At 37.8% G+C, this 19,171-nt stretch overlaps 2 protein-coding genes across 3 annotated transcripts in view; both read left to right on the top strand.

Moving 5' to 3' along the window:
• The window catches only part of LOC141755888 (ephrin type-A receptor 6-like), a 67,893-nt gene extending 61,955 nt beyond the window's left edge, over positions 1-5,938 (top strand). The window contains exons 13-20 of the mRNA XM_074615203.1: positions 426-551; positions 2,129-2,314; positions 2,457-2,518; positions 2,627-2,836; positions 2,925-3,074; positions 3,167-3,360; positions 3,578-3,727; positions 5,046-5,938. Coding sequence (XP_074471304.1) covers positions 426-551; positions 2,129-2,314; positions 2,457-2,518; positions 2,627-2,836; positions 2,925-3,074; positions 3,167-3,360; positions 3,578-3,727; positions 5,046-5,160 — 1,193 coding nt within the window. The 3' untranslated portion in view covers positions 5,161-5,938. The remainder of the gene's footprint in view (positions 1-425; positions 552-2,128; positions 2,315-2,456; positions 2,519-2,626; positions 2,837-2,924; positions 3,075-3,166; positions 3,361-3,577; positions 3,728-5,045) is intronic.
• A 1,551-nt stretch (positions 5,939-7,489) lies between these two features.
• On the top strand, positions 7,490-16,653 carry arl6 (ARF like GTPase 6). Of its 2 annotated transcripts, none has more exons than XM_074615240.1 (8): positions 7,490-7,662; positions 9,403-9,556; positions 10,157-10,218; positions 10,891-10,959; positions 11,044-11,138; positions 11,428-11,557; positions 11,646-11,701; positions 13,478-16,653. In XM_074615240.1, the coding sequence occupies exons 2-8, from the start codon at positions 9,437-9,439 to the stop codon at positions 13,501-13,503; spliced, it is 558 nt and encodes a 185-aa protein (XP_074471341.1). In that variant the 5' UTR covers positions 7,490-7,662; positions 9,403-9,436; the 3' UTR covers positions 13,504-16,653. The 2 variants fall into 2 exon arrangements, with proteins under 2 accessions (XP_074471341.1, XP_074471349.1); XM_074615248.1 differs by having other exon boundaries at positions 7,495-7,662; positions 9,380-9,556.
• Positions 16,654-19,171: the final 2,518 nt, after the last annotated feature.

Genomic DNA, 19,171 nt, shown 5'->3' with positions numbered 1-19,171 from the left:
TTCACAAAACACACAAAAAACGAATGTGTAAGAGTTTCATACATGTTGTAGAGTAAATTGTAAGACCTTATTCTACATGGATTAAAGTTGTGTTTAAGAAAAGTATTTTAAAATCTGATAACTTAAGTAAGATTTTGAATGCAGGCCTTTTGCTTGTAGCAGAGTATTTCTACACTGTCGTAGGTCTGAGTACTTCTTCCACCACCATGCACAAATAATCTGATCTGCATGAGTTCCATGTTTCCATAAGAAGTGCTAACGATGCCAACGCACGTCTGTAAACTTGAGTGTTCGCCATGGACATTTCTGCAGATTATCATTGTGTTTGAGATGTGTGTGTGTGTGTGTGTGTGTGTGTGTGTGGTTTCATATTCCAATATGATATGTTGTAAACTATTGTAATTGTAATATTTCTTCTCTTCCAGTCCCGTTCTCTGGGATAAAGACCTATGTGGATCCAGACACGTATGAAGACCCCACTCAGGCTGTGGAGGAATTTGCCAAAGAGATAGACCCCTCATACATATGCATCGAGAGGGTGATCGGTGCAGGTAAAATGGATACACATATCTAAATAATCACATACACAAATGTATACAAGCATTAACTGTGTACTGTACATGTGTTCCCTGTATTTATGGCAGGAACAGCACAGGTGTCACCTGTGTGCTAGAGGAATACATAAATTATTCTAATGCGTGACTGGTAACCAGATAGAAGAGGTTATCTATACACTATAGTGTGTGTGTCATTATCGTAATCTGGATATTTCCTAAATTCCTATTTAGGGTTACACAGGCATATTGTATAAATGTCCCAACGACGGTTGTCTAGCACCTGTGTTGGAGAAATGGTCACCTTTTATGTTGAGTAATATTTTTATTTTATAAGAAATGTTAAACCTCATAAAGTTTTAATTTAATTTTTTCTTAGCACGCAGATTTTAAAGTAGTTTATGGTATTGTACTTTAGGGGAGCCAAGCCAGTGCTGCTGACTATGACTAATAATGTTTGATGGTTCATTAAGTCGAACAGATTGTGTCTGCTATTTAGCCCATGAGTAATTATGAAGGTTGTCTAGTTTCTGTAACATTAGCTCCATCTGGTGGAGGATATGTGTGTACTTACAGATGTTTAAACGGCAGTATTCAGTTGTGTGTGTTCATATTTCTCTTTTGTTTCAATTACAAGTTTGAATTGATTAACAAACTGTGAATCATACTGTTTAATTCACTTGATTTCTTGAAAGCAAAAGCATACATTTTTACTTTACAAAGAGCAGGAAATAATGACAAATTATATGGGCAGCCATCACTGAATACATGTATTGTTTTCACTATTTCACAGAGTTGCAGTAAATTGAACACTATTTGGAATAACTCTTATGACACTAGTTCCCAACCTTTTTCCTTAAGGGAACCCTTTTTCTATCATTGAGTAAACCGACAACCCCTGAATAAGTGACATATTTTATAGATATTTCATATTATATTTAATGCATAACAATAACCGTAAAGAACCACTGATAAACTGTACAATTAATCCAAATGGTGAACGCAATAACCGCAGGAAATTTGTGTAAAACGAGGGATTTGGATGAATTTTGAGCAGATTATATGCCGTGAATATTGCATCAGAGATGAGTATTCCTGTTATTTCTAGGTTTTTTAATACAATTCTGTCTGTATTATTTATTTGTTCTCATTTTTAACAATCATAAATACTTAATATGTTAATTTTTCTGGACAAACTCAGTGTTTTCTTCTCCCTCATGCTTGGCCATTGTTCTGTTATATCTTTGGTTGTTTTAACTGCATGCTCTACGAATGCAGGACGAGGGTTTTCAGCAGAGAGAGAAAGCTCTGTGAATATAACTTTCAGGTTCTTTACCGTGCCCTTATCCTGTTTATATCTTAAATAATAATCTAAACTTTAAAAATAACAATTTCATTTAGTTTTCTTAACAGAACTGAATGAAATGGCGAGATTATAGGCCAACTGTATATTTTTTTAAAAAGGTTGTCTTACAACCTTTAAAATCAAACTTTGTCAACCCCCAGTTTGGAAACCAGTGTCTTATGATATGTGACAGATTTTGCACCTTTTATGTGTTGTGTTGTTTTGACAGGTGAATTTGGAGAAGTCTGTAGCGGTCGGCTGCGCATCCCTGGAAGGATGGACATTGCTGTAGCAATAAAGACACTTAAAGGTGGCTATATGGACCAACAGAGGCGAGACTTTTTGCGTGAGGCTTCAATCATGGGACAGTTTGACAACCCCAACATCATCAGGCTGGAAGGAGTGGTCACTAGGAGTAAGCTCTATATGTATATCTGTCTGTGTGTGCTTTTGCATATAGGTGTTTTTCCTCTTCCGCATCAGTTCACGATATTCTTTACTTTAGTCTCTTTTCCTCCGTTTGTCACTAAAATCCCATCTTTTACCTTTTTCCTCAGGCAGACCAGTAATGATAGTCGTTGAGTATATGGAGAATGGAGCACTTGATTCTTTCCTCCGGGTGAGAGGAATATTCACAGATGTACACCTGTTTCCGGAGGAAATATTGTCCTCCATGCATCATATTTGTCCTCTCTCTCTCTCTCTCTCTTTCTCACAACGACTCCAGACACGTGATGGGCAGTTCACGGTGCTCCAGCTGGTCGGCATGCTGCGCGGCATCACAGTGGGCATGACCTATCTTTCAGATATGGGTTACATTCACAGAGACCTCGCCGCTCGCAACATCTTGGTGGATGAAAACTTGGTGTGTAAGGTGTCTGATTTTGGCATGTCCAGAGTCTTTGAAGACGACACTGAATCAGCCTACACTGCTACAGTGAGTGTGGATCTTACAGTCACTGCAGGATATTACAGTCTGACAGTTATTACAGTAGCTTTAATCTGGGTTGTTGTTTTTTTGCCAGGGAGGAAAGATACCAATACGCTGGACGGCACCGGAGGCTATTGCTTACGGAAAGTTTTCCACAGTTAGTGATGTATGGAGCTACGGCATTGTTATGTGGGAGGTGATGTCATATGGTGAGAGGCCATACTGGGAGATGTCCAATCAAGATGTAAGCTACTGATCACATTAAAACTCAATAACCACTAAAGCATGGTCAACACAAAAATCATTTGTCATTTAACTTGTTGATGTTCATCTCAGGTCATTTTATCAATTGAAGAAGGCTACCGTCTACCAGCACCGATGGGCTGCCCTGTGACGCTGCACCAGTTGATGTTGCACTGCTGGCAGAAGGAGTCGAACCAGCGCCCACGCTTCAACAACGTGCTCTCTTTCATGGACAAACTCATAATTAATCCCAGTAGTCTGCTCACTCTGGTGAATGATGTGCACAGGTAAGTATCAATATATACAGACACTCTGTGAAAGGACCAAACTGATGGTTTTGCATGTTTTAGCCCAACTACAGTATAAGTTATGTAAACTTCATAAGGAAGGTTATACACACAGTTTATCGTTCAAAACTACTGGCATGGCAAATATTTCATATTCAGATCAACAATATGCTAACGTTTCTCTTTGTATTCCTGAACTTTCTGCTTACCATCTCAGCTACCCTGACTCCCCAGAGGACATGCCAGACTACCCTCTCTTCATCTCTATCGGCGACTGGCTCGACTCCATCAAAATGAGCCAGTATAAGAACAACTTCCTTGCAGCAGGATACACAACACTGGATTCCATTTCGACCATGAGTATAGAGTGAGTGAAGCACAATTATACAGAGTGCAGCTACAGTATCTAAAAGCACACTAAAAGGAAACAGGCTTCAAAGGAAGAGAAAAATGGTGAATTTGCAATAAAACTGATTCCACTATTAAGCTTTGGCAAGAAATGATCTGTACAATATGTGTATGTATGCATGGACAGATTACTGAATGGGCGTACTGGGAGCAGGCAGAGGGATCCAACAGGTTAGGGGGCCCCTGGGCCAGAGCCTCAGTTTGAAGTTACTGCTAACATTTCTTGTTGGGAAGTCAGAAAGAGACATTAAACCACCAAAAAGAGACACAAAACAACCAAAAAGAGACACAAACAACCAAAAAGAGACACAAACAACCAAAAAGAGACAGAATACAACAACAAGGACACGCAAAACATCTACAAAGAAATGCAAAGTGACCGCAAAGAGACAGGATACGACAACAAAAACGCAAAGTGACCGAAAAGAGACAGGATACAACAACAAAGAGATGCAAAACGTCTACAAAGAGACGCAATGCAACCAAAAAGAGACAGGATACGACAGCAAAGAGATGCAAAATTACCGAAAAGAGACAGGATACGACAACAAAGAGACGCAAAACATCTACAAAGAGACGCAAAACATCTATAAAGAGCCGCAAAGCGACCAAAAGGAGACGCAAAACAACCAAAAAGTGACAGGATAAAACCACAAAGAGACGCAAAACGTCTACAAAGAGATGCAAAGCGACCAAAAAGAGACTGGATACGACAACTAAGAGATGCAAAGTGACCGAAAAGAGACCGGATACAACAACAAATACGCAAAATGACTAAAAAAGAGACAGGATACGACAACTAAGAGATGCAAAGTGACCGAAAAGAGACCGGATACAACAACAAATACGCAAAATGACTAAAAAAGAGACAGGATACGACAAATAAGAGATGCAAAATGTCAAAAAAGAGACACAAAACGACCAAAAAGAGACAGAATACATCTACAAAGAGATGCAAAATGACCAAAAAGCTGTCTCTTTAAATCTGTAGCTCTTGTTCTTATGTATGAGGGGTGGGGGGGGGGGGGTTACATGTCTGTGCCCAGGGCCCATTGTCTCATAATCTGTCCATGTATGTACAGTATGTGTAACTATATTACTACTAATACTAGTATTACAGTACTTTGTCCTTCTATTCTAAATATGATTATTGTTCACATTATCAAGTTTTCCCAGTGTGCCTGTTGCAGGTTAAAGTGAGGTGACACAACTTTATTGCATGCTTGTCAGGATGTACCAGTGGGGTCTGCTGTAAATCCTCTTCTTCTCCCCTTCAGCGACATCCGGCGTATCGGAATCTGTTTGATTGGCCACCAGAGGAGAATCATAAGCAGCATACAGTCCCTTCGCTTGCAGCTTCACCACATCCAACAGAGTGGCTTTCAAGTGTGAGACCCTCGCACAGAGACAGACTGTGTGTGTGTGTGTGTGTGTGTGTGTGTGTGTGTGTGTGTGTGTGTGTGTGTGTGTGTGTGTGTGTGTGTGTGTGTGTGTGTGTGTGTACACACCGAGCCGGAAACAAACCAGACTTCCTTGACATCGTCATTCAACTAATTGCACAAACACCAGACTGTTGGGTGTAGCAGGTACCACACGCTGCTCATGTGAGAGCGGTCCGCTGCTAGACACACACACTTGCTCTAGTTAATACACACTCATCATCTTCTGGATCATTATCAATACAGCCTCCACAACAACCAACCTCTGTCAGCGTTGGCCGAATGCGGTCTCTTTATTATCTCAGCAACTACTAGCATCCACTTGAATTTAGGACTTCTTTTCTCTAGTGTCTATTCAAGTGTTCACCAATACCTCTGCTCTTTCCAAGTGACAATCCAATGGTTTCTATTGACTTTGAATGGTCTCAAGTCAGTTACCTCATGACCAGAAAAGACATGGAGAGGATAGAAGGTATGGTAGTGAATGGTACAGTGTGTGATTTTAATAACAACCTTTCCAGCTGGTTAATGAAACAATTCACCAGAAGTAAAGATCGACAGAATGGTAAATACAATCATGTTTTTTGAACTGAAGACCGCTGAATGTCAAAAGATTTTATAGAAATGTACGTTCTATCCTCATGATAATGCAGTATGTCTTGTACAAAAAGTCTTGTGAAAGTTATGTTTTATTCAGTATGTTTGTTCCTTAATAAACAACCCTATTTTAATACTTCGTTTTCTCTCAGACTTTAACCACCCCAGGCTCCAACATCTACCTCTCTTCAAAGCAGGTGCTTAATTGCTCATGGACATTAACACACACACACACACATAAGTATCCATGGATGCGCTCTCTCTCTCAAACACACACATGCACAATAACTGTCCTCTTAATTGTCACTCAAGAGACTGACACGTTTTCTGGACATGAAGAAGTGTCAGGTGAGTTTGTCAAACGGGTGCTTGTGGTAGGTTATAGCTGAAAGGCATACAGACCTTAAAGAGCCAGAGACAATGGGAAAATATGTGATTTTATAGGGATGTCAAAGTTACACATTAATTAATTAACATTATAATTAACACATTAATGCAAGCGATCATCCGGAGGTTGTAGCGGGCTCAGATTTAAAGCTTGAGTGAAGATACTGGCATCATATGAAACTAGAAAACCTGGGTTCTTTGGGGACCCACGAGTTTCCCCTTTACAGACATGCCTACTTTATGATAATCACATGCAGCTTTGGGGCAAGTCATAGTCAAGTCAGCACACTGACACACTGACAGCTGTTGTTGCCTGTTGGGCTTGAGTTTGCCATGTTTTGATTTGAGCATATTTTTTATGCTAAATGTAGTACCTGTGAGGGTTTCTGGATAATAATAAATATATTTGCATGAAGCAAGAATATTTGCCCACTCCCATGTTGATTAGAGTAATACTTGACAAATCTCCCTTCAAGGTACATTTTGAACAAGGTGCGATATGAATCATGGACAATCATGCGATTAATTGCGATTAAATATTGTAATCGATTGACAGCCCTAGTTCTTTTTAGATTTAATTCGCTATAGTATACTGTTTTTTTTTTTCATAAAGGCATATGTTTTTCAACTCATTGTCCATATTTTACTATAATTGTCCAAAGGGATTTGCATAGTGAACTTACAAATGCAATTGAAGGGATAAAACAAAAACTGGAAAAAAGAAAAACTGAGATAATTGGTAAGTAAAAGAACAAATGTGAATAAATAAAAGTGGTGTGAATACACAGTAGTGTAAAGTTGCATCATACTCAAAATAAACTATTACTTTTTCAATTTTAACCTCAAAAGATTTTTTTTGCAGGAAGTGGTTTCCTTTTTTTTATCGGTAATTCCTGCACATTTATTTATTTGTTTATTTATTTATTTTTCCTTTGCTTTTCTTTTCATTTATTTATTTTTATTGAACAAAATTAATAAAAAAAACTAAACTAAATAAACTAAATTATAACAAAATTAATATAATAACAAAAATAAAAGAGGGGGTAGAAAATAATTCAAGGAACAAAAACGAAATGCATAAAGTGTAAATACACAGTAAGGTAACTATTACTTTTTCAATTTTAACCTCAAAAGCCTAAGATTTTTTTTGCAGGAAGTGGTTAATGTCTGCATATTTATTTATTTGTTTATTTATGTATTTTTTCTTTGTTTTTTCTTCATGTATACTCCTGTACATACCTTTATTCTCCAGCAGCAGCAGGTGGGAGGCAGCATGTTAGTCCTGCAGGTGGCAGACTGGAGTCAGCTGACTGGTCTCCCAGCAACAGCACAGTGTATCAGTTTCCTCTGTTGGCTATAGGGAGCATGAGAGAGAGAGAGAGAGAGTAGAGGAGAAATGAATGAAACACTGGTCTGACCCTGCTCATTTAAAGTGCATCCTGGAAGCAACACCTAAAGGCTAAACTAACAGGTAAGATCCAGCTCTAACAACACAGTCTGGGTGAAAGTATAATGCTTTAACGCTAACTGTAGCAGCTATAACGTTAAGCTAGCTAAGTTAGGTTCCAGACAAGGCCTATTGAAGGGGGATGGATAACGGGTTTTGGAGACGGAGTATGACGCATGCGCAGTGTAACTAAAGCTGCTTTGCGATTGGCTCAATTTCGACGAGTGGCAGGCCAGATTCTACTGCGCATGTGCAGTACCCCCGGAGTTATGACGCGTGTCCTAGCCGCCTTTCCATAGGCCTTGTATCCAGACACGGTTAGTTAGCTTAACGTTACTTCAGGCTGTCTTCTTCATGTGTGTCTTGTAATAAATGTTAGCTAGATAGTTTAATGTTACTTTTAACACCCAGTAAAGCTGAAGTAATTCACCTAGCAGCTGGAGGATAGCTAAGGCTAGTAACAGTAGAGATTAACATAATAGCTGTTCATGTTAATGACATTAGACCTCTAAGCACGTTAGCATTAAGCTAACATAATACTGTGTGTGTTGATAGCTGCAACCAGCTGATGCTCTGTAACTAACAAACACGAGCATCTCCTCCTAACATGCACTATCTCTGCAAACATCTTGGTCTCTAACCACTGGCACACTTTACACTATACGTCCTATATACCACTTTATAGACTGCACATATGTACATACTACATGTATTTATTGTGAATACTACATTTATTTATTGACGGATTGTACACACTTTGTTCACCCATTCACTCTGTATCTTTTATATCTCTATTATTGTTTTGTTTTATAATGTTTGTATACCTTTACCTCTCCTGTGTTTCACTCTGTTTGCTGATGTTGCTGCTTTGACACCTGAATTTCCCTCCAGGGATTAATAAAGGTTCATCTTATCTTATCTCATTAACATTAAATTAGGTGAAATGTGTTAAATGCTAATTAACTAACTAACATCTTATGCTAAATGGTCTCAGGGATAGCAGTACTCTTTGACGTTTGTTAAACAGTTTCTTAGGCAATGGGAAGGGATATTTGTTTCCCTATCAAAACAAAAAGTCCATTCACTGATAAAGGCACACTAGGTTTGCCTCAAAGCAACACAAGTAAAATAGAAGATACTGCCAAATGAATAATTTCAAATACGTTTTATGCAATATTGTATTCATTTCTGGTATGCCCTGCAGGAGCATATTTATATACCCAGAGCAATAAGTCAGAGTAAATCAGTATAGAAGAGCAGAACTTTGTCTCTCTGGTTTCTGTTTCAACAAAGGTGCTGATGTAAACCTCTAAAACAACTGGATCTGTAATCTGTGCATGAGATGCTGTTACCATAACCAAACTGCCTCTCCACATTAGATGTGCTCCCTCTACAGAGTCTTTCAAAGCACAGCTCAAGACCCACCTCTTTTCTTTGGCTTTTGAATGTACTTGAATTGTGATTACTAATTGGCCTTTTATAATGCTCATTATAACAGTCTCTTACTCATGGATTTGATCTTGGTCTCTGTCTGTGGATGTGTGAGATTTTGTTGTCTGCTCTGTTGACCTGTTTTTATTCTGCCTATGTCTGTAAAGCACTTTGGTCAGCTCATGTTGTTTTAAATGTGCTATAGAGATAAATTTGACTTGACTTGGCTTGACCATCTAACTGTTTCTTATTATAAACTTAGGTTGGACTTAACTTACTTATAAAATGTATTATATTATAAAATTATTAGTATGTATGGCCTTGTTCTTGTAGATCAGACAGGCAGCTGGTGGTTGCTGGCTAGCCAATGGGGCTGTTTGACAAGTTGGCCGGATGGCTGGGGTTGAAGAAGGAGGTGAATGTGCTGTGTCTTGGTCTAGACAACAGTGGAAAAACCACCATCATCAACCAACTCAAGCCCTCTAATGTAAGTCTACTCAATGCTTTTTCTACAGTGAAGCTGCAAAGGACTAAAGTAGCAGTGAGTTTCTGACATAACTAATGTTTTCACTCACACACATGCACTTGTGATATTCATGTGTCTGCCAAATTAGTGATTACAGGAGTTGTGCACATCCATATTCCATATTATTGCTTCTGTTTTCCTATACTTATCCACATTATCTTCATAAAATATATATTTTTTAAGAAAAAAAGTCTGAATTCTCTGATTCCAGTTTCTTAAATGTGATTATTTTCTGGTTTCTTTACTCTTCTATGACAGTAAACTGAATATCTTTGAGTTGTGGACAAAACAAGACACTTGAGGACATCATCTTGGGCTTTGGGAAACACTGATGAACATTTTTCACCATTTTTTGACATTTTACAGACCAAACAACTAATTGATTAAACAAGAGAATAATCTACAGATTATCAACAGTGTAAATAATCGATAGTTGCAGCCCTACTACAGATCACTTGTTTATGGTTAACCTTGCATTTGTATGGTGAACTAGCAAGGACTTTCAGACATGTTGCCTATTTAGGTTTTTCTTCACGATATGCTGCTGTATTTGTCTTCCAGGCTCAGGCACAAGACATCGTCCCAACCATTGGCTTCAGCATAGAGAAGTTCAAGACATCCAGGTAGCTGTTTATCATAAAACAACAACTTGTTGGACATTTAATAAATTGGTAGTCAAAGAAATGTTATGTCATCTTTTAATAGTTGCATATTTCTGTCTCAAGTAAATTCATATAATAATAGAGCTATACAGATACGTATATTCAGCCTCTTCTCATTCTCGTGGTGTTAAATAGGGATGCTTTGTCATGGCCGTCGGCGTTCAATAACATTGCACAAGGCCCCCTTAAGTAATGGTATGAAATGCACCGGGCGTTCCATTAAATATAATGTAAACCCATCCGCGGCAACAGTAAACGCGGCCGGGAGTGTGGTGATGTAGTTTAAAGAGCAAAAGAGACACAGCGGGCGGGTGAGAGGAGAGGTAGATGGGTAAACAAACATGAGGCTCTCTTCCAGGAGTTTGCTGTTTGTGTCACGTTACAATCGGCTGTTCCTTCATGTCCCATGTTCACAACATTTACAATCATTTTCACTGACAAACGTAGTAGTTTTAAGCTCAACCATGTATTTCTTTCCTAAACCTAACTATGGTGGTTTTGTTGCCTAAACCTAAAGTGACGCCAAGGGGCGTGATAAAGCAGCGGTATGTGACGAGTTTGGATGAGAACGTGTTGATATATTGTGTTTTTTTCCAACCCTGTACAAACGTTTTCTCTCTTCTCTTCTTGTAGTCTTTCCTTCACAGTGTTTGACATGTCTGGTCAAGGCAGATACAGAAACCTTTGGGAACACTACTACAAGTGAGTGTGCCAGTGCTACAAAACAATTACAATACAATTTGCCGTTTGATGTTAATTCCTGTTATCTCTTTTTGTGTTTCTCAGGGAAGGCCAGGCTATCATATTTGTCATTGATAGTGCTGACAAACTGAGGATGGTCGTAGCCAAAGAAGAACTGGACACATTACTAAACCATCCCGGTACGCTCATGTACATTTAGCATCGTTCTTGAACTTGGGTTTGAATCCCAGCCCTGTTAACTGTTAACTGTTGTGTCTCAAACTGTTGGGCTATTTTCAGTCCAAACTACGCAAAGACGGGTGTTTAGTAAAGCGAGCACACATTTTGTTTTTGCCAATAACACAATTTATATATTTGTTTCAAGTTGCCTTGGTTTCACAATATTGTTCCTATTAATTAGCAGAACTGAAAAACATTACTGATTTATAACAGTAACGTTCCGACATCACTCCCTTACTCTCACAACAGATATTAAACACAGGAGGATCCCCATCCTGTTCTTTGCCAACAAGATGGATGTCAGGGATGCTGTGTCTTCTGTCAAGGTCTCACAGCTGCTCTGTTTGGAGAACATCAAAGATAAACCCTGGCACATCTGGTATGAACATACATGCACACTTATTTCCACACCCAAAAAAAAAAAAAAATTGCATTTTTTTTTTATATGACGTGTTGATTCGTTTCAGCGCCACCGATGCTCTGAAAGGAGAAGGTTTACAGGAGGGAGTCGACTGGTTACAAGGTATGTTGAGAGTTCATATGAGTGAGAGTGGGAGTGTGATGGTGTGCTGAGCTCAGAGTGGAGTTTGGTAGACATTTTATTCATTATTAAAGGATTAGTTCGGGTGTTTTGAAGTGGGGTTGTATGAGGTACTTATCCATAGTAGGTGTATTACCTACGGTAGATAACGGTCGGCACGCTTTGTTATGGACTTAAAGTAGTTGTATAACTTCAAGTTTAACATTAGCCACCTAGTGCAGACATGGCCAAAGTTAATTAGCAAGGAGAACCAAATCTTTATTTACTGTATGCATTTTATGTATTTTTATATGTCTACTATTTTTACTTTAAACGCTCATCAATTGGCCTATTAGTTTATTGTTGGATGATGTAGTTTAGGTGTTTATAATTGTGAAATTTCCAAGGATATAGTTTTGTTTCCATTACAAGTTTATTATCTTTCATCCTCATTTAAAGCCAAAACAAACATGTTCCCAGTTAATCCTAGACATGGGGGCGCCCCAGTAGCTCACCTGGAAGAGCGTGCGGCCCATGTCCAGAGGCTGAGTCCTTACCCAGGGTTCTTTGATGCATGTCATTCCCGCTCTCTCTCCCTTTGATAACTACTGTCACTGTCACTATAAAGAATGGCATAAAAGGCCAAAAATAGTCTTTGAATCCTACACGTGTAGAATTTATCTTTGTTTTTCTCCACATCAAAATAGATCATATGTTTGTTTTGATGCATATGTGTGTGTGACTGAAAGATGCACTGCACATAACTTTGTATTAACCTGCGAAATCTGTTCCACTACGTCAACATCATTTTCTTTTCTTTTCATTATGTTTAACGCTCTCATTCAAATCCTTCCATAGATCAAATTATGCAGTGAGTACTGGGTGTTTTATAAGTGTTATTTATTGTGTTCCTGCATAGCTGTAAAATATTGTATTGAAAATATATATACATATACATATATATGTATATATATTTTCCTTACCATGTTTACTGTGTAATTGTGATTTTAGTCTTAGAGTAGCTGAGTGAACCACAAGGTCAATCTGTACTAACAGTACAGTTAGGTCTGTCACGATATCACATTTTTAATACACGATTATCATGGAGGCTAAAACATTTCACAATAACAGTATCATCGCGATATCCATAGAAAGTTTGAAAATAATAATCATAATGCGATCAGTCAAATTCATCTTTAACTTTGTTTATTGTGCGTTTTGTCTCTGTTTTGGCAAATGAATTACAAACTATAACTATAGTATATAGTAACTATAGCTGTACAAAAGTAAATATCACGTTTATCAGTACCGGTGTATCGCGACACCCCTTAGTACAGTATGTCTAAAACTCATCACCTACAGCCTTTTGGCTTCCTATTGCACCTCGTAAATCAAGCATCCCCCAATAATGGTGGTGCTGATGTCCGATATCTAATTCACAAAGGAGTGCTCCACCTGAAGTCTATACCTAGAGTATCAAATACTCAGGTTTCAAGGCTCGAAAGGTGACTCTGAAAGGTTTAGAGCTCTGTTTGATTCACAGCATTTACATGGAGTCTAAACATCCATAGAAACGTCTCAACCTGCTCCAGCAGCATGATCCATTTCTCTGCTGTTGATCCACATGCTGCTCAGTATGCTGGTTCCCACCATTATGAGAGACAGTGGTACATAATAGTCATAACACGATACATAATTATACGCTGATTTTTAAAAAAAAATTTTTACACAACTTGCTCTATATTTTGCTGATTGACTGCATTTCTCGCATTTTTCCAGATCAAATCAAAACAATGAGAACGTGAGGGCATGAGGATGGACGCGCCGGAAGTAGCAGCATCCATGGAAGTCTTTTGTGAAAGACGGGTTGACCCTGTTTTCAGAGGTACCATGGGATAGTAATGGTTTTAATGGGGTGGTTTAGATGGTTCTTGGATGCGTGTGGTTTCATTCAAACATGATTTGATTCTGCTGGTACAAGTAGTAACAGTAAAACTGCATCCACCGACAGGACTGAGTCGATGAGAAACATGCAAATTCATTTTGGACAAATTCTTACATTTCCATGCATGCATTATGAGTTTAAATACAGCTGTCCAACGGGGCAGTACATTTTTAAAAATATGGAAGATTCTATTTCCACTTATAATATCCCTCCCACTTCTTAATGTAACAGGCTCACAGGGATCGTGATGAACCATAGCTGCATTTAAACAACTTATTGTGGTTGGTGCTGTCTTCAATTTTAAATACCTGGGATGTTTTGAGAAAAGACAAATTGTTGGGTGTCTGACAAATGGTATGTGCCACCTTCCCTGAAGAGACGGATGCGTCCGAAATCGCATAGAATGTACTACTGTGGGTACTATCTTTCAATATACTTTTGTGTGAATAAACAGTAGTATGCATCTTTTCGGACACACTGTGCAGTAATTTACGTCATCACTTCCTGAGAGCCTCCTTGCCGGTTGGAGACGTGTAACCATGGTAACCTGTGCCAACCTCGTGTGACTAAAACGATGATTTGTGAGAATCAAAGTCTGAATTAATTTAAAATATATATTACACCTAGCAAAGATAAGTCTTATACTTACACTTAAATTGAAGCGTTATTGACGTTACAGAGCTGTCCGTCAACGTCTGTTATGAACGTTGTCGTTACTACTGAATTGCATTGTGGGATATTTATGCTGCCGTAGTGCAGCGTTGCATACTGTAATGTTTCACCGGAAGTAGTATGCAATTCACGTACTATTGGTTTCATACTAAGGTTTCGGACATACTAAAGAATCTCACATACTGTTTTTAGCGTACTAAATAGCATGTTAATATGGAATTTCGGATGCAACCGACATGTTTTACAGCTCGTTAATTCAGACTAGCACCACATTATACATTTCTCTTTGTACCAATATGTGTGTGACCTTGCGTGCTATGATCATATTCATTTCCACTGCACGCCTACAGCGGGGGGATAAATGCTCTAATCTGAAATTTCATGTCCACTGACTGTTGAGAGCAGGTGACAGTCTCTGCCTGTCTCAAGCTTAAAAATATTTTGGCAGTAATGTAAAGTACATGCGATCTGTATGTACTGTAATGGGTTAATAGAAAACAAAACAACCTGTAAGGAAGGTCCTTTTAGAAGGTGTTTCCAGCTCTGACATATGCCAAATGCTCCATTTCTTTTCTTACGTTTCTCAGGGCCTCTGTAGTTACATTATTATTTGTGTTTGAAGCACCACAACAGTTCAGTTAACATCATTTACATCTTCAGCAGAAACAAAAAAACTGTTCATACATTCCAGTGCACATCGCCTTTCTCAAACTTGCATATAGGGCCATCTCACTGTCACATTAAAAACAAGAGTTCAAAGTCTGCTCATGTTTGATTAATGTTACTCTTTTTTGAGTAGCTGTGAAATGTTGCGTATTGAAGATGAAATGTTTTCCAGGGACTCAGTAGATTTTGTTGTACGTATTGTTACTTGTGGCTAAGTGTAAATGTATTGTTAACTTAGCTATAACAGGTGATTAAATGATTGTAATAAAGTGAATGTCAAGTTCATTAGTTTGCTTAAAAAAAATCCAAACTTGTCTTTACAAATCTATTTTTCAACTAGTGTTTTTTTTTTTTTATCTTTGCCTTATTTTATTGCTCAAAGAAAACAAAATGTAATCAAACATAATGCGTCCTACAATTTCCTCGGTACTTCAGACACGATTCAAAGGCAGACAAAAAGAAAAGAAAGATCTGCTCAGCCTGCACACAGTTTGTAATGCAAGCCTTTGATCCTCCTCTTGAGTCTCTGACTGGGAGCTTGACTCAGAACGATTTCTCTACAGATCAGAGTGTGTGGCTGCTTTTTAGTTTTTGTGCATCACCTCAACAGAGCTGTGTAGCAGGTCAGAGGTGTTTCACTGTTATTGAGTGATTTCAAGGCAAAAAGGAACAACTGACAAAAATGTATGATAAAATATTTAAAGTAATAGTATTTTGTATACTTTGTGGTATCATGTTCATAAATCTGTAAACCTTATTTTTAGTACCACATATATCACAAATTGCTGACACTACATAAATGCAAATCAGTTCCTATTGTTTTTTGTGAATTTAGTTCTTTAAAGGTCATATTGATAACATTTTTATGTATGGCTTTTCCTAAAATATATATATATATATATATGATTGTGAATTAATCATTTAAAAAAATTTGACGAGTGTTTATATCGGTGGAAGATATCTGACGTTTGTGTTAGTGTGAAAAAAACAGATAAATGGCTGAGTTTGATGCTGGTGTTTCAATCAGGCTGCAGAATACGTGAATATTTACCATGTCAACAAGTGACAACTGACGTTGGCACATACTCTCTGTCTTAGCTTAATCATCCGAAAAACAATAACCCACCTCCTGAGGAGCTACGGTAGCATCTTAACATTAGTGAACGTTGCGTCCAGGTATCTAACGTTATAGTTCCCTCAAACAATGTAAAACAAAGATGTGCATCAGAGGAGATTTAGAAGTGTGTGGCTGACTGAACCAGAGCTGCTGATTGTTGGAAACACTAACCAAGACGGTTTTGAATGCTGCATCACACACACACACACACACACACACACACACACACACACACACACACACACACACACACTAAATGTAGGCCTATAAATACATGTTCCAAAATGACTTTTACTCTACCACGAAAGATTCATCACTTGACATGACTTGTCTGTCTCAGTCATTCCACTTGACCATAAAATATACAGGTTGTGCAACGAACTGGCAACCACTTGTTGTGAAGTGAATACAATGGAACGGAGAGGGAGAATGCGACATTTAGTTGGCTGAATGTTATCAATAGCACCTATAAGTTGTGAATGAATGAAAGGTCAAATCATTATTATTCATTTCAGCAGATTTACCAACGAGAGAAAACTTCAGATAAATTTCATGCTATAAACAAGCTGACATTTCTGCTTCTGTTGCTATCAGGGTTCAATTGTTACGTCCTGAATGTTGCATATCATTGTACTGTAATGTTTTTCTTTGCAAGGAGACATTTCCATTGATAATCAGTCTATGTGTTACTCGTCAGTGTCCCTGTTCAGACTACCACTGGGGGACGCCCAAGTCCAAAATATTCAAACGCTACTCACAGTGTCTTTAAGGACGCCACATTGATTTTTAAATATACTGTCTGTCTCTAACCATAAGACACTTCAGAGTGACGATTTACTGGGACAAGTTCCACATCCTTCAGACACCTTACTTCATATTTTCAAGACGAGGAGATCATGTTTCATATCCTCCAGACAGCACAAATTTACTCTAGCATCAGAGACGTTATAGACGGTTATCAAATGTGCTGTATGTATTTTGTTTATTACATTGTATGTGTTCATTTTCAAAGAATAAATGCTGTGGGAAATTAATATTGTTTCATGATTTGGGAAATAATGTCACTGTGGCGGCTTCACATGTTACCTTCTCTCTCTTTATCTGTGTGTGTGTGCGTGTGCGTGTGCGTGTGTGTCTCACAAACATCTCGAGTGCTGCTGCCAGCAACAGCTGCTCATTAAACCTCCTCGAGCCCTGAAGAATTCATTTGGTTAAACATAAACATTTATTTATACAGGAGGATTTATTATTATTATTATTATTTTTGCAACACGTTAATAATAGTTGTAAATTGTGTGTTGTTTATATGTTGACATGATTAAGGAACATGTGTATGTTAGTAGCATCAAGCCAACTGTCAAGGTCACGTGGCTGCCATCTGTCAGACATCCAGTTAGAAACCTTTCCAGCTGTTTTCCGGATGTTTTAGATTTTGGCATCAGTATCACACAGAATCACTTGTCAGATATCACATTCAAATCAACTTTATTCCAATTACTCAACTTTTCAAATTGACTTTATTGATACTTTATTTTTTGGTAAATTGATCAAAGATTTAACCCGTTTATGCACAAAGATTCTATTTAGTATGATAAGGAAAAATGACACAACATTTGTTCTGATTGGTCAAACGTCTTGAGATTTGGTACGGACATACTTAGGGCAAGTATCTAACTGTACAATTTTTACATGTTTAGATCACATGAAAAATCACACTTTTATTAATAGTCAAAGTCAGATTTTTGAAAAATGAGGAAAATGCTAACATTGTGTTTATTAAATGTTTTCCATATGAAGTATTTTTTAACACTGCATATTTGTGCATATCTTTGATATTCCACTTGTTATGAGTTCATAGATACCTTGAAAAATAGATACTTGATTGTGCTCCTTATTTATGAGATAAAACCATTTTCTCATCATACTATATTTAGTCTTTGGGCACCAATTTCCATTGGTGGAAGTGTTCTCTGGGCTTACCTAAGCACAAATGTTAATCAGTCGAACCGTTTGGCTGAAAAGTGAGTTGTCGCATCATACTATATTTAGTCTTTGGGCACATGGGACTACTATTCTTTTCCTAAAATATGACGGAGTCTGTTGCAAAAACAGGAGTCCCATGTGCCAAAAGACTAAATATAGTATGATAAGAAAAACTCACTTTTCAGCCAAACGGTTAGACTGATTAACATTTGTGCTTAGGTAAGCCCGGAGAACACTTCCACCAATGGAAATTAAACATTTTAGTTGTGGGCACAAATGGGTTAAATAGGAATCATAAGGCCCCACAAAAGAAAACACTATTAAAGAAGCAGAAGTAAATAATGTTTTCATAACTATTTCCAAATTAACACATTAGAACAGAAAAGTAAATGCTGCTCAGGTATTCTCAGGCCGAGCAAGGAGAGAAGTTAGATTTTTTTTTAAATTATTATTTATTCGAACATATTGTTTAACACTCAGATTGGTTTCAACCTCACAGGGTCTTCATGGGGCGGAAATATTAAGTACCGAGTGATTATATCTGATGTCCTTAATAGACAAAAACATCATAAATATTTTTTTTTTTTAAATGTATAAATATTGTAATATATATAAAATAAAATAAAACTATATTTAAAAAATATTAAAAAAAATAAAAACCGCATCACATAATAAAATGAGACAGATAGGGAGACATCACAATAATATATAAATATGAATACGGAAAGAAAGAAAGAAAGAAATAATAACCATACAGTTTACACAGTATATCACACATTATGATGCTGTCCCATCAATTAAGATCAATTCAAATGTTTCCTAGCAACAAATATACTGGCCTCTGTCAATGGTGTCCTGTGTGCGTATAGAGGTTTAAATCAACTTGTCACCCCTTTTTCTTTATGAGCAAACACCTCAGTTATCACGTGTCTGTCGTCATACTGTGTGTGTGTGTGTGTGTGTGTGTGTGTGTGTGTGCGTGCGTGCGTGCGTGCGTGCGTGCGTGCGTGCGTGTGTGCCAGTGCCAGAGAGAGTTTTTAAAGTCCGACTCACTGTATCATTAAATCTCTGCTCCTGCTCCTCAGGATCC

This window comes from Sebastes fasciatus, chromosome 2 (assembly GCF_043250625.1).
Source record: "Sebastes fasciatus isolate fSebFas1 chromosome 2, fSebFas1.pri, whole genome shotgun sequence".
Taxonomy (NCBI): Eukaryota; Metazoa; Chordata; class Actinopteri; order Perciformes; family Sebastidae; genus Sebastes; species Sebastes fasciatus.
The sequence above is the reverse complement of the archived record's forward strand: the minus strand, read 5'-3'. Positions and strand labels throughout refer to the sequence as shown.